General features: G+C 42.5%; 1 protein-coding gene across 1 annotated transcript in view; it reads right to left on the bottom strand.

The window, feature by feature from the left end:
- Positions 1-15,090, bottom strand: part of ptprga (protein tyrosine phosphatase receptor type Ga) — a 426,424-nt gene that overhangs the window by 77,457 nt on the left and 333,877 nt on the right. Inside the window, exon 7 of the mRNA XM_061041506.1 lies at positions 11,057-11,214. Within this exon, the coding sequence (XP_060897489.1) occupies positions 11,057-11,214 (158 nt within the window). The remainder of the gene's footprint in view (positions 1-11,056; positions 11,215-15,090) is intronic.

Below are 15,090 nucleotides of genomic sequence, written 5' to 3'. Positions count from 1 at the left end.
CAATTACTGTTGTCACATTATTTGCATAGAACGAGACAAGCTAGCCGATTCAGCCCTGCCCGTTGGCATGCAGTGTCTGGGTAATGTAGTTCCCAGACTCATTCTGGCGTCGGGTGATGGATCAGACATTTCCAGAGTACACAGGTCGGATTATTGGTGGCCAACAGTGCTCCAAAGCTAAAAGAGCTGCTGAAAGATAATGTCAACTAGCAAAACGTATGAACCAGGCAAGCTAACATCTGATACTCTGAGAGGAAGAAGAAACACACCATGTGACTCCTGGCTGGATTTGCCTGGACACTTTAAAAAAAAAAAAAATGAAGCACCTCAAGAAGTACAGAGCTTTTTTATTTATATAATTTTATCCAAAACTAGATAGAAAAAAAAAAGAAAAAGTGATTTCCTTGTTTTCTGGAAATATGCCCCCATACTATACCCGTGTTATTAATAAGTGCAGCACTGCCGTTTCCCCAGGAGGCCTTTGTCTGTGCATCCATTAAGTTAATTCCTTTTAAAAACTCATTTCTGTGTCTCACAGGTTGGGGGATTTCTTTTTTTAAGCCAGTTCAATGTTATGACCTTTTTGGCTGTACGCTCCTGTCGACCTGATTCTAATCCAAGCATCATCATAGACTCACAAAACAACTTCTCAATAATTTCTGAACTCGATAAATAAAGGGTTAGAAGAAGATTTTCAGTGGGTTTGAATCTAGAATATTGGATGTGTATTTTGTGGGTTGATAGAAAGGTTTGGGTGGAGCCAGACTTTGACGAGGGCGGCCGAACCTGGTCACTGACCTATGCAGGGGTGGACAGAAGGGTTGAGAGCCCCCGCACACACATACAGAGGAAGTAGTCAAACAATCGAGGAGAGAGAGAGTGGGGAATGACATCCAGGAAAGGAGATGCAGGTTGGATCTGAACTGGTCTGGGTCTGTACAACCTCTGCATACTGGACGCGAACACCAACCACTAGTCCACTAGTCCCCCTATATATATTGTTTTATTTTAAGAAAAGGAGCAACATCTTAAACTTCCTAGCTTCATTCTTTAACGTCTCAAAAAGAAGATGTATGTCCAGAGTCACAATTTAAAGTTCTAACAACATGAAATGGGCTTCAATGAAAAGCATCGCCCCCCTACCTCCACCACTAAGTTTCTGATTTTTTAAGAGTTATCTCAGAATAGAACATGGTGGAAAATTAAGTAAGATATCAGAACAATCGTTAGAACAACATTTGTGTTTGATTATTCTAATGGTAGCTCCTGTGATTGGTGAAGCCGACACAGTGCTATTGTTTCAAAATGAGTTTTAATCTGAGTTTATCTGCCATCATATCAAGCTGTGAACATGTTGTTCTACGTCGGGTTGATGTTGAAGTTGGCCCCTTCCTGCATGTCGCCATTTGTCAAACCCGTGCTGGGTGGCAAGACGTGCGACCAGACATGGATTTGCACTGTGTGATTGAAGTGTCATCGTTCTGTCTGTGCTGGCAGATGGAGACTCGGTACATGTGTTTGGAAGCAAACAGCTTGTGTGCAAGCGAGTGATGGGAAGAGGGGGGGGGGGGGAGGCGGTGCAGAGAGACAGATTCAGTCTGATGAAGGTAAATCTCGGTCTCAGTGAAGGGATGTCTGAAGATGGAAAATTCATCCGTGGAGCCTCAGGATGATTTCTGAAGGGATGTCTTTTGACTAATTATGATTTATTCGACTTAACCATAACCTGAACCAATCTTCTGGAAAAAGCTTATTTTTCTCAGGTAACTGAAAGAAACCACAAGAAAGAAGAAACAGAATGAAACCCTGAAAATACTTTCATTATGATCATGGTCAAATTAAGCAAAAACTATGAAGTCCAATCAGTCATGGCTGGTGCATTGTAGGGGGATGATGGACTATGATGTACATCTTAGTTTGTTAGCTTGATGCTAACACATAATGGGAATTGACATTAAAGGAATGGGCACCGCAATTGTGGTAATTTGGATTTAAGAGACGGCAGGGTTGGTCATTTCCTCCAGATCCACTTTTTTAAGATTTTGGTTGAAATTGTCTTTAGGTCCTGACAGAAATCAATAACTCATGTTCTCTGAAAAAGGAACACATAAAATCTGTCCTCTGTAACAGTTATAAGTCTGTAAAAAGTTCGACCAATGTCTGCCACGAGGTACCAATCTGATGAACCAATCACACGCCTCCCTGTCTCCCTGCTCGTTCTTGTGCATGTAAGTGAGGAGCATGGCTTTTGAGGGTGCACAGAGGTGAGAGAGGGGGTGTATACCACAGAGCACAGAGGGAACGCTACTTTCAAAATCATGCCAGTTTTTCGAAAATTACCAACCAGCCTCTCTACAGTCTGTGACGCTACAGTGGGGTCATTGCTCAAAAAGTCAGAGGCCGGTTTAAGACCATTAATGTAACCTATAATTGATCAGCAAAGAAAATGGGGGTACTACTTAAATACAAAAGGGAATTGAAGAAGAAAGCTACAGAGCCTCGGCTGCAAAAAGTTAGCCCAATTAGAGATATTACTTTTTTTGAGGGTGAAAAGAAGTAAAATTAAAAGCACAAAAGGAAGTCTGACTGTTTTTTCATCAGCTGCTGAAAAACAAACTTAACATGCCCATAAAGCCAGTGACTTCTTGTGGATAATTAAAGTAAAATTTGATCATTAAGGAATGAGGCGAATATGGAAAAGCGTGTGGTCGGTCATCACAGTTTTCCATGTTGCAGTAAACCCTCAGGGTTTCGGCTGGGCAAAGAATGCAGAGGTAACACTGCACAATAAGAGAATAAACACAGATCCTTAGCCTACTCCTTTGTGTAGGAGTAGCTTTGTTGGTTTAGCCCTTTCCCTCTCCCACTTCAGGTAGTAGGTTACATGTCTCATTATGCTTTTGCTCAGCTTCGGGAGTGGGCAGGGATTTGTTGTTGAATCCAATTGAAGTGGGTGGGGAGGACATAGGTTAGGTTTGGGTTCCTGGGTTCTAATGCAGCTGACACATAGATACACACATGCACCCAAAGTGTTTGTTATTAAGGTCTCTCCCAGCGTTTGGGCCCACGGGCAGGCACTTAAAAAGTCCTTTTTTCTCTCAGTGCTGGCACATCTCCTGCAGAAACAAATATCTTTTTGATAAAGCTCTCGAAAGCTTGGGAAGAACCCAAAACCTGAAAAAAAAAAACATTTTCCAGCACATTTTTTTTTAATTAACGTGCACTGGAAAAATGATCGGATTTAAAATGTGAAAATTACAAAGATATGATTTGCTAACTACTTTTAGAAAGTGTTTACAAGAGAAACTTTAAAGTGGTTTTCTTGAAATTGGATGCTCTCCTACAGAAACCACTAATCCAGATAAACGAGGGGACGTCTTAGGGTATAACTCTCTTTTATTAATGTCCTCAAGTTGACATCTTGCTGTTGGAATACAAGAACTTTTGCATTATATGAACTACATTAACTTAGGGAAGCAATGGAAGCTCAGTATCATACTTAACCAAGTCAAAGTAAGAATACATTTTGACTTCTGGAAGGGCTTAGATGACTCAGGCTTTCTCGCTCCGTGTGCTATTGTTTACGGTGAGATGGCAGACTCAGAGAGCAGAACAAACACCTAGCTGTGGGAGTGTCACCCACCTGGGGGAGGGGCTACTGCCCTTTGTGATGTCATGAAGGGAAAATCTCCAAACGGCCTGTTTGAGCACACATTTTCTGAAAAGTGGAGCAGGCAGAAGACGGAGAGGATGGACTTTTCTCAAAACTGCAGGGTTTGAAGACAGACTAGAGACACATATTACAAGGAAAAGACTTGCAGAACATCACCATAAGAAGTCTTGCCCCTTCTTGATGTTAATTGGTCAGTAAGGGAGACGTGAAATTAATAAGCACTGCTATGTTCCAAAAGTTGAATTACTACTAAACCAAGAACACTGTGTTTTTTTTAGCTTAGGATGCTAAGTGCTGAAAAGGCTAAAAACGCTAAAAACTAAATTGCCTTGGTTTTGTGTAGAAAACTCAATTATAGGACAAAAGCCCTTAAGGTTAGACATCCATGTAATATTGTTGAAGCTGCACTACAACACATACAGCAGTTAGACTCAGCAAGACAATAGATTTTAGTTGAAAGATCCTAAAATAACTGAATGCTATCGGTTATTTTTGTCCTGTTAGCAAGCACGGTTTCTTGCTCACAGAGGTAAATTAAAGCAGCTTTAAGGTTGAAGGAGGAGCTTCATGACTCAAAGTGACTGTATGTAATGAAATGTGCAATGTCTCAAAAATGGTTTACTTAACCTAAACGTTCCCCCCCTCCAGGTGCTGCAGAAATAACAACCGTAAGTGTGTGTGAATGGTTACTATTTATGTCCTGCCTCCAACCCGTCTCTCCTCAACTCGGTGGACTTCAGTTTGCACGAGGCAAAGAGCCTCAGGCCATTCCTCCACTTCTCGATCACATGCAGACAGTCCTCACGTTAACACCAGAGTGCAGCCACACATCAGGCCACAGTGCGGTCCTGACCATCAGCCGCCCCCCGTCTGAGCTGAAATCACTGCGCCATCTGAACATAAACCTTGGTTGGCGCAGACATAATCGAAGCGGGTTTTTCCTCTGATGGTATAGGCAGCTTGTGTTTGTTGCCATGGGGAACAACACCATCTTTTAGAGAAATCAGGGACACAGTGTTTTTCCCCATGAAGAATTACCAAAGCCTCGGGCTACAGCTGCTTTTCACTCTTAAAGGGAATAAATAAGGCGTGTTCTTATTCTTATAAGGAAGGATTGAAGAGCCACATTTGGATGTCTTTGCATTTTTTTTAATCTATTTATTTTTTTGCTTTGGGCAAGGCTTATAGGAATCACTACAGGATCAGATGGAAATCCTCCAGACCTGAAAAAACTTTGCCTGAAGTTCTGCTTACCATACTTTCTGCAATAAGGTTATTTTAGGGTAAAAACGTGGATTCTGTGTTAGGACCGTTCTTCTTGCTCGGTTACAGACCGGATAAATCATCTCTCAGTCATTGAAAAGTGAATTAGGTCAATAAAAATTCACATAGGCAACAAATAAAAAATAATCAATTAAAGGAAGAATGTGCAACTTTTTGATTCAGTAGATGTCGCCCTTGAGCTCCAGCATGAAACCAAAACAAACTGCTGTTTGGCCACGCCTCCTCCATCCTGAAGCCTCCGCTGTCCTCCAGAGACACACCTCCAACCCCCCCTCCCCACATGGTCCCCCCCTCCATAATTAAGCACAATTAAGCACAAGCGGGGGGGCACAATTGTTCTTTGCTCGAGCTGCAATCACCTGTGTCCTGCATTGTTGTGTTAGCATGCTAATGTTAGCGCTCTTTAGTTAGCTCGTAGCTTCACATTGCACATAAATTGACACAGAATGAGCGTGATTTAAAAACTCTTACTAACATCCAAATAATCAGTGAGTATGTTCTTCTTCTTCTCTCTAGTCCTTGACTAAAACAGCTTTTATACAGAAGAGGAGGAGCCGGCTGTCCCGTCCATGTAAACACGGCTCTGACAACAACACAGCCAGCGGGACTCGAGCTTCTCCCTCATTGTAGACAGTCAGGACTCAGAGACACATTCACACAGGAGAGACTTGATTTCTCCAGTATTTACTTGTTGTGTCTTACATTTGTCCTGTGAAGTGAAGATGAAGTGGTGGACTTACAGATTTGTATTTTATTTGACTGGTTTTCCAACATTAGGAAAATGAGGTAGCATGTAATAATGTGGACTATTTTGGCGTTTTCATGTGGACGGTTTCCATCCACAAAAAGCAAAAGCCTAATTTCAATACTACTGCCTTCTCAATTTTTTCACCTGTTATCATTCCCCCAATTTTTCTTGGTTGATCACCCTCAAAGTGCACACCGGCCAAACTTGCAATATGTTGGCGTGGCCCAAATAGAAACTCGATATTTCAGTGTTGTTAAAATGCTAATTTAGTCACCAAAACCGGATCATGCTGAGGCAAATGGCTGAGGAGGTATTTTACATCCTAACAATGCTAAATCTTCTGAAAGACCTCAAGGAGATAAAAACCTCCATATGGCTGCTTCTTTCCTGCTTTCTGGAAACGCTGGCACACTTGGATACGAAGCCAGATGGGAATTTATGAAAAAAAAAAAAAAAACTCCCACATGTCCCAGTTGGAAAAGCTGCAAAGAGGAGGATCGCAACAGTGTTTCCCAGTTAGCAGCACATATTTATAGTGAATATGATGAGAGACGAGGATAGCATAAGCAAAGTTCGGTTGTTAACTCTTGGAAGCACAGTTTTTCTTCTCTCATATTCATGCAACACCCACAAAAATAAAGCCATGGCGAGCTCACATGGCTGTTTGCGAGGGAGACATTTTAGATGAGTTGTTGTGCAAGAGCCAGAGCATCGATCCAGTAGTCTAAAAGCAGGCCCTAAGCAACGGCTATCACTCCCGCTGACCTACTTCAAACTTTCATCCAAAACAAAAAGAGGAGCACAAAGAGGAGCAAGAAACCAAAACACAAAGCAGCAGAGACAGAAGATAACTACAGCCACCATGTGTGTTAATTCTCCCTCAAACCTCCTCCTTTTATCTTTCTCCATGATGTTTTCCCAGGAGAGTGGCACAACTTTAAAAAAAAAAACAAGACAAAAGGACTTCAGAAGAGGCTTTTAAACATGTTGAGAAAGAATGGCTAATGGTCAGGAATCAACATCCAGAGTAAAGGAAGGACGCACCATGCCCCCAGCCGCTCGCTTCCTTGTTGACTCTTTGTTTACTATAATTTGCCCTTCTCATATTCTGTCGCTCTGAACATCATTTCTGTGTTGACTTTGTTTCTTTTGTCTTTCACGAGGAATCAACATGTCTATAAACTGAAGAGCTAACATGTCTCATCTTAAAGCAGGTGTGGTGGTTTATGGCATAGCCTTCATGGTTCATCTGTGGTTTAGACTGCTTAGCTGATACTTGCAAGGCCGCTTATGAGGGGGGATAAAGGGGGAAGCTTTGTGGGACCAACAATGACCAAATCTTACTTTACACCTAAATACTCGCCATTAAAAAAAAAAAAAAAACACACATTAAATGTATTGTTGCTTCAGTAAAATCTAGCCTGTTTCAAACCCCGCCTCCAAAAATGATATTAACTTTTTTTTTTCTTCTACGTGACCGACACATCTGAACTGTTTTGCCCGTTATGTCGGAATCACAAACCTGCACAAAGTGAGGATGCCAGAAAAGAAAGAAGAAGAAAAAGAGGGAGCTGGCTCGAGGATTCGACCCCGACGAGAACTTGTTAAACTTGTTTCCGTCGACTCCAAAGGATGATGTGAGACGGTCAGAGGAAGCTGTCCGTCTCTGGTTTTAATGATGGTTTTATGGCAGTTCCATATATCCTCTGTTTCCTGTATTTAAATATCGAATGTTTTATGTTGTTTCTCATGTCTGAGCCGATGTGCCTGCATTTTTGTAGGTTCTTTGCTATCACCTGGCTGCATTACAAATTTTCCCCTCGGAAAGTTAAAGTGAAGCTGAAGTTGCCGAACCCAAAAACACATTAATTTCAGCTGCTCCCAGGTTTTCTGAAAGGTAATCAGCACTAATTTCTCCTCACATGGCAAAATATGTCGACCAAATAGTTTGAACGATAAAGTTCTGAAAAAAATGGTGTTAAAAGTTTATTTTTGGGCTTTTTATGCCTTTATTGGAGAGATAGGACAGTGGATAGTGTCAGAAATCAAGGAGAGAGAGAGTAGGGAATTACATTTCTTATTTCTTCTAATTAACAGAAAAGCCCTCGGCCATTTTTATGGAAACTTTTTCTTCATCTTTGTTGACTGAGTTCATCCCAAGTTCTGTTATGATAACAGAAAAATAGACTTTACTCTCCAACGGTGTATCTGTTAGACACAAAAAGAGCATTCAGTCACAGCTTTATTCTTCCTCCCTCTCTTCAGTCGGCTTTGCATCGACCTGCTCCTCTATACTGCAGACAAGCCGATACTTCATCCACATTTGGCCTGCTCAAACTGCCGCTCTTAAGCAAACTCATTTTGTCTCATTAGGGGACGAGGCTGCCAAGTGCTCTTCAGACTCGGGGATGAAGAAGACTGAGAAGACTTTTCTCACTGATCTGTGCTCACACTCTGGAGTTTCTGCTCCGTTTGAAAAAGACAACTCTTCACTTGTTTTCAATGGGAAAGTTGGAGTTTTTTCCAAGAGGGCTTTGACTAACAGCACTTTCTGATATTTGCTTTGAATCCACAGACAGCCTTCAGCATAATAAGAATATCTGCTTCACATTTGGATGATTGTAGCTTTTATAGTTACTTTAAGAACCAGACAACACAGGAAGCGTTTGACTTTAAAGCAGAAACAGATCCAATGTCCACCTTAAAACAATCGTTTCAAAGTCGAGCTAATAGTACAACAACTTTTAACACAGAGAACGGAGTCTATTCCATTTCCACAGAGTGCCCTGGTCGCCTGTTTTCAGCACTATGTATCTTGGGCTGCAGGCCGCAATTCTTTCGCGAGAAGAGTGAACGGCTTAATAGCTCTAGTTCACACAGCAGCCTTCATTTCTGTCAATTACTGAGCTCACAAAGCTCCAGCAACACTTGTTTTATGAAGATCAACTTTGTCAACAAACAAATTAGACCATTGCGTTTTCGGCTTGTTGCGTTCATCAGGGTCATGACCCTCTTCAAGCCTTTTTACCCTTCATGCACCTTGTTAGTTTGCAAAGTTGAACCAGAGGATCCCACTCTGCTTCTTTCTGTCAATTACTGAAATTTAAGTTTTAGAATGGGGCCTGCTGTCAATATAACAATAAACCTGACAGTCAATAACTTCATGTAAACTCCGCTTGCTTCATTTGTATTCGTCTGTGTGACCGGGAGCCAAACATGAAATAAAAATGCATCAAACTATCATCTTTGTTGTTCCTTTAAAGGCAGGTTTGGCAATTTTTGAAAACTGGCATGATTTTGAAAGCAGCATTCCCTCAGTGCTCCGTCTGCACCCACCCCCTCCCCTCTGTGCTCCCTCAAAAACCACGCCCCCCTCACTTACATGCACGAGCGCCGTTGCTCCAGAAGCGGACCTCAGCACATCTCTTACATTGTGTAGAAACTACGTCGTCTCATGTCTCGTCAGTGATGCGCTTTAAGTGTGGGCTAGTGCATGCATGGGGTAGAGAACGAGCAGGGAGACAGGGAGGCGTGTGATTGGTTCATCAGATTGGTACCTCGTGGCAGACATTGGTTGAAGTTTTTACAGGCTTACAACTGATACATATGACGGATTTTCTTTGTTCCTTTTTCAGAGAACATGAGTTATTAATGTCCGTCAGGACCTAAAGACAATTTCAACCAAAATCTTAAAAAGTGTTTCTGGAGAAAATGACCAACCCTGCCTTTAATAACAAAATCAGTCCATCTTCAGCACACATTTAATGCTAAGCTATGAAGCCCACTGAGGCAGGGACTATTTTTTCTTCTATTGCCTCTTTGAGGTCATTATTTGCAGATAATGATTTAATTATCAAATTACCGCACTGTAAACTGTGTTCCTGTTAGGATGACTTCATTATCGGATCTTCCAGAGATGACACATTACGTTTCCCAGACACAGAGGAATTCATTTCACTGGCAACAAGCTGCTTCTCCTCGGCAACACAAAAACACGTCTGCCTGCTATCCTGACACAAAAAACATATTTAAGCATTGATGGCAAGATGACAAGTCATTAGTTCAGGATAATGAATTAAATCGGAAGGTAATTATGCATTATCTTCCAGGTGATGAAGTGATTCAGTTTTGGTGTTAATGAAGGTCTTAATAAGGCTGCACAGTGTTTCCATATGTACAGAACAAACACAACTTTACATTATCCTTTAGCATGACTGTAAATCATCAAATCATTAAACACAGTGAGAAGTGTCCGAGCAACCAAAGATGTCTGAGGACTCGACCAGAACTTCTTTATTTTTCTGTCATTGCACAAGTTGAGATATTTGACAGATGGTATATCAGGTTCTTGTGGCTTTGGCAAATGTTTCTACGGCAGCCCCTGTAAAAAATGTCAACAAAGGAGCCAGGCAATACAACACAGTTATGTACGTGAATAATACCAAGACCTACAAAACATGTTTTGCAGACATACAAAAACATCAGCAAGTTTGCTTTTCTTGTATTTTCGTAAATGGTAAATGGACTTGAGCTTGTATATTCCTTTTCTAGTCATCTGACAACTCAAAACGCTTTTTACACCGCAGGTCACAACTACACATTCACACACTGATGGTAGAGGCTGCTGAGTAAAGAGTCCATCAGAAGTCACTAAACCCATTCATACAAATTCATACGCCTTATTACGACTAAGCAGCGGGACCAAATTGGGGTTTTGCCCAAGGACACATCGGACATGTTACCGCAGGAGCTGGGGATCAAACCCCCGACCTTCTGGTTACAAGACGACCGACTCTACCAACGGATCAAATGCTACACTGATAGCCATTATCTTCCCCCTGGTATCATAACTCAGACACAGTGGTCTGTTAACTTTTTTCATTTTAGCGTCTTTGATCTGGGTGATCACCGTGTCTCCCCCTGGTGTTTCCCACTGGAACTGCAGCTGTGAGTGACAGCTGGCCTCGTCCAAGAGCGGTACATTGCTATACAGATAAGTGACTTTTAAAATCCTTGACCCTGAATATAAGACAAATCCATTTTTTCCTGGTGTGTTCCAATGAAAAAACATCTTATATTTGGGCCAATAGGAAATACACACCGTCCAATCTACCACCTATACTGGTAAGAGGCAGTATGGCTTGTGGGACGAATTGATCGAGGTTCCACATCACACATTTAGCTATGTGTTTGTGCACATGTTCTAGCACCACATAGCGGACACAGGAAGTGACATGCCCAGGTAAATGTTCGATGTCCGGTATTGGTGCCGCTCTGACACGCTCAAAGCTGCACGGGTCCTTGCAGCTTTAATTTCACCTTGTGTTGTGTTGTGTGTATGCATTTCTCACCTGTTTATAGGAGACGTATATGGGCCTGCTGAAGATGATCCACTCCACCACCTTGCTGCACGGCGGAGTCGTCAGAGAGCCGGTGTAGCGGTAGTAACTTCCCAGTGATGACGGCAGCAGGTCCTTCAGCACGAACGGCTCGAGGACCGTCTCTTTCTCTATATGAGAGGAAGGCAAGCACAAAGTGTTCCGATCAATACAACGAGATCTACACAACACTCCTTATTTCACTGCAAACTAGTGTGACCAGGCCTTTCTGGAGCACGTCCAACCTCTACTGTTTCCCAGCCTTTAGGTTTCTATTATCGATTTCATCTGCATTGTGCCAGCCTTGTTCAATGTCCCTCTATTGACGGATGTAATTGGACTTAACACCTATAAATACACCTCTCCTGGAGGTTGGATGGTAAAAGCACCAACAACACATCTCCAAGCACAATTGTTCGACAGAGGACTTATTCACTGCCTCCAACTAAATTCATCACTGACATGTATCGCACACGGTGGACTGTGGGGGAGGAAGTTAGTCTCTAACCGAAATGATAAAGGGGGGCTTCAAGCGAGAAAGCCTTTTTTTGAATAATGCTTTTAGTGAAAGGGAAGAAGCAACATCTGCCAGAAGCGGACATTTCAAACAAAACAATTAAAGTTATCTGGAAAGCAATTTACAGTGAATCTGTTGTCAATTCTTTTTCCTGCGAGTGGCTGGCCTTGAGCTACCGCTGACCTCAGATCAGATGCTAATTTTGTTTTCTACAGTGGGCGTAGAAACACCTCAGCAGTGATTACTGGTAGCGGGGAGTAAGGGCATTTCTAGGCTGCTTTATACGCTTAATTTGCTACATTCTGAATATTAATAGAGCAACAACCAAATACGTGTTCGGCTGGTGGGGACGGTGCTGTCTCCGGCTCGTTTATGTGTCACTCAGAGGCTCAAACGTGCTTTTTAAATGTCTCCCTTTAGCCCCCCGTCCAACTTGGGGGGTAAGAAAGTCAGCCCCGCCCACTCAGTGGTGCTGTTTCTAGAAGCATTACAACTGAGCCTCATTGCAGGGGAACAACTGAAAGAGAACTAAGAGACGTAAAACTGAAGCGAAGATTTTCTTTGGCTTAAAAAAAAGCCATCAAATATCATCACTTGAAATTGATCACAGAATCTTGTTTTCAGGTGTTTATCAGCGCTTGTGTGCTGCTTTACGTCTCACAGAAACTTGCTGGTGAAACAGGAAGGGAGAGGAAATGTGGAAGCAGCTTAGGGATGAAGGAGGTGTGTCCAAACAAAGCAGTTGGTTTGGGTCTGATCATCTGCTCTGAAAGTTGCATGATCCTTTTTGTATCTTATTATGATCAGCAGGGTTATTATAACTCTCTTTGAGCCTGGATCTCTGCAAGTGGGGTCCATCCATCCATCCATCCATACTGCTCCCATTCCGTTCGGGGTCAAAGGCGGCTGGAGCCAATCCCAACTGTCATTGGGCGAGAAGCACAGAAGGGTACACCTTGGACTGGTCGCCAATCAATCAGAGGGTCGACATGCAATTTTAGAGTCACCAGTTAAGCTAACGAGGATGAGTTTGGACTGTGGGAGGAAGCTGGAGGGAACCCACACATGCACGGGAAGAACTTGTAAACTCCACACAGAGAGGCTGCTGTCAGACCGGGTTTCAAACCAGGAACCTTCTCGCTTTAAGGCGACAGCGCTAACCACTGGACCACTGCGCAGCCTCTCAAACGTTTATTTAAGGGAGATCAGGCAGCAGCACAGTAACCAAAGTTTCTCTCAAACAATGAGAAGCCATACAAGTATAACACAAGAGAGGATAGCACATTAAAAATCATGACATAATAAGTAAACAACAATATTTGTTAAAATCCTCCACAATCACGGGAACATCGACATATGACCGCTCAACACTAAATGAATGAAATACAGCAGAAACATAGCTTTAAGTCAAGCTATACATCAAACCACTGACACTTTTGAAGCCCAAGATAAAATAAAATTCAAAATGTTATTAGATTGTCATGATCACACCTCGAAGAGTTACAGGCAGCTTTGAAAAATATGTGCTGTTCAGTCGTTTTTCAGAATCCTGTGATGACACAGAATGAATAAAATGTACTTTCATCATTTCTATCATCGACACCTGATCACTCATATAGGCCTCAAAACAAGCAAACACAAACACAAGAAGAAGAGAGCAGAAGGAGACGGGATGTCGGCAGGAGGAAGGAAGGAGTTGTCACCAGAGGAGAGAGGAAGAAGTGATTTGTGAAGCAAAGAAAAAAGGGGTGAGGGAAAGGGGGGTTGACGTTTTAAAAAAGTGCAAAACTGGCAACAAAGGAAGCATTAGTTATAATAATAGATGAGACAAAAAATGGAGAGCGAGGGAATGTGTTCAGTCCACTGTTTATAACCACGAGGAAGAAGGGTGACAGCAGAGGAGATGAAGGGTTAGGATGTTTGTGGGAGATTCTGGGACGCAGGGCGGACACATTCAGTGGAGAGGGTCACTTGACAAAGAGGGTGACGGAAGGAGAAGGAAGGTGTACTTCTTTATTAGTGACAACTACAGGTCCCCCCCCCCCCGGCTCTTTCCTCCGACTCCTCCTTTTTTTTCCTCTCTTCACCCTCCCGCTGACAGGATCCGTCTCATACTGCCTCTGAAACGTCGTGTTTCGGAGATGTATTTTCAGCTCCGTCGAATGTGTGAGATGAAGCGAGCCGGGGAGAGAAGGTAGAGGGAGGGACAGCTGGAGGAGTGTTGGGAAAGTTTGAAGGAAGTGTACTTCACTTCCACAAGGGGGCGGTATTAGTAAGAGAAATACAGGAAAATTGTATAAAACAATAATGACTCAGCATGGATGAAGGTTTTTTTTTACTAAAACTAACACAAAGCTTGCACCAGAACTCCTTTCTGAAAGGTCAGTTTTATATTTCTATTAGTGGACTAAGTAGCCAACGGACTGTTGTGCCAATTCATGCTCATTTTGCTCTTGTTTTCATTTACATTTTACGCTTCACCCCGGGTTTTGCCCTGTCCTACAAGGTCAGCCAGTCCTTGTATTAAACCTCTGTTACTGCATCCACTGCCTGCTAAATGGGATACCAACCACTCCTCCATTGCACCTTTAACAAAAGCCCCTCCTAGAGAGAGAGAGAGAGAGAGAGAGAGAGAGAGAGTCTGAATATGTGTATTTGAAGATCCCTCTGTTCATCACCCCTTCAAGTTTTTTGATTTACTTTTACTAATATTTATGATTTGCAATCAGGGCAGCGCTGATTGAAAACGTTGTTCTGTCATGATAATCTCTAGAACCATTAAGAAATTATAAATTTGCTTTGGATTGACGGACATGAGGAAACTGGGCCCCAATATCAGGGTTCAACGCCTACCCCTCGCTCTTTTCCATCATCATTCCCTGCTCTCGCCACGGTCCTATCTCTCTAATAAAGGTATAACAAGTCCAAAAATAAATCTGAAGAAAGGGGTTTTTATGTTTGTACTTTCAAGAACCAAAAATACTTTTGGCTTGTCTCGTAATGAAGCACATATGAAAATATCTTTCTGCTCCAGCTGGCTCCTAAATGAGAATAAATGAAAATGAAGATTTAATATGGCGAGGCAAGCTCGTGCAGTGATGGCCTGTGGTTCCTTTTTTTTCTCCCACCAGCACCAGTGGTCACAGCAGCAGCAGCAGCAGCAGCAGCAGCAGCGACGATGGAGGAGGGCCCAGGAAGTTCTAACAATAGCAGGAGCAGCGTGAGGCGAGCTGTCTCACCGCGTGTATTTTAAGCTCAGAGACGTCCTGCGAGGCGTCAGAACAGCAGTCCACTTGTCTAATATTCCATTAGCTTCCATTCAGTTTCGGTGAAGAAAAAGCATTCACACCTAGCACAAAGTCACATACTGGATGAACACAAATGCTCACAATGAGTGTTAGTGATATCTGGTGCCAGTATTTATCTACCCTTATGACATTGCTTTAATGTACAGGACAAATTTGTCGCAGAAATTTGACCTTTGTGACAC

This window comes from Labrus mixtus, chromosome 7, assembly GCF_963584025.1.
Source record: "Labrus mixtus chromosome 7, fLabMix1.1, whole genome shotgun sequence".
Taxonomy (NCBI): Eukaryota; Metazoa; Chordata; class Actinopteri; order Labriformes; family Labridae; genus Labrus; species Labrus mixtus.
This window is presented reverse-complemented; position numbering and strand designations above follow the sequence as displayed.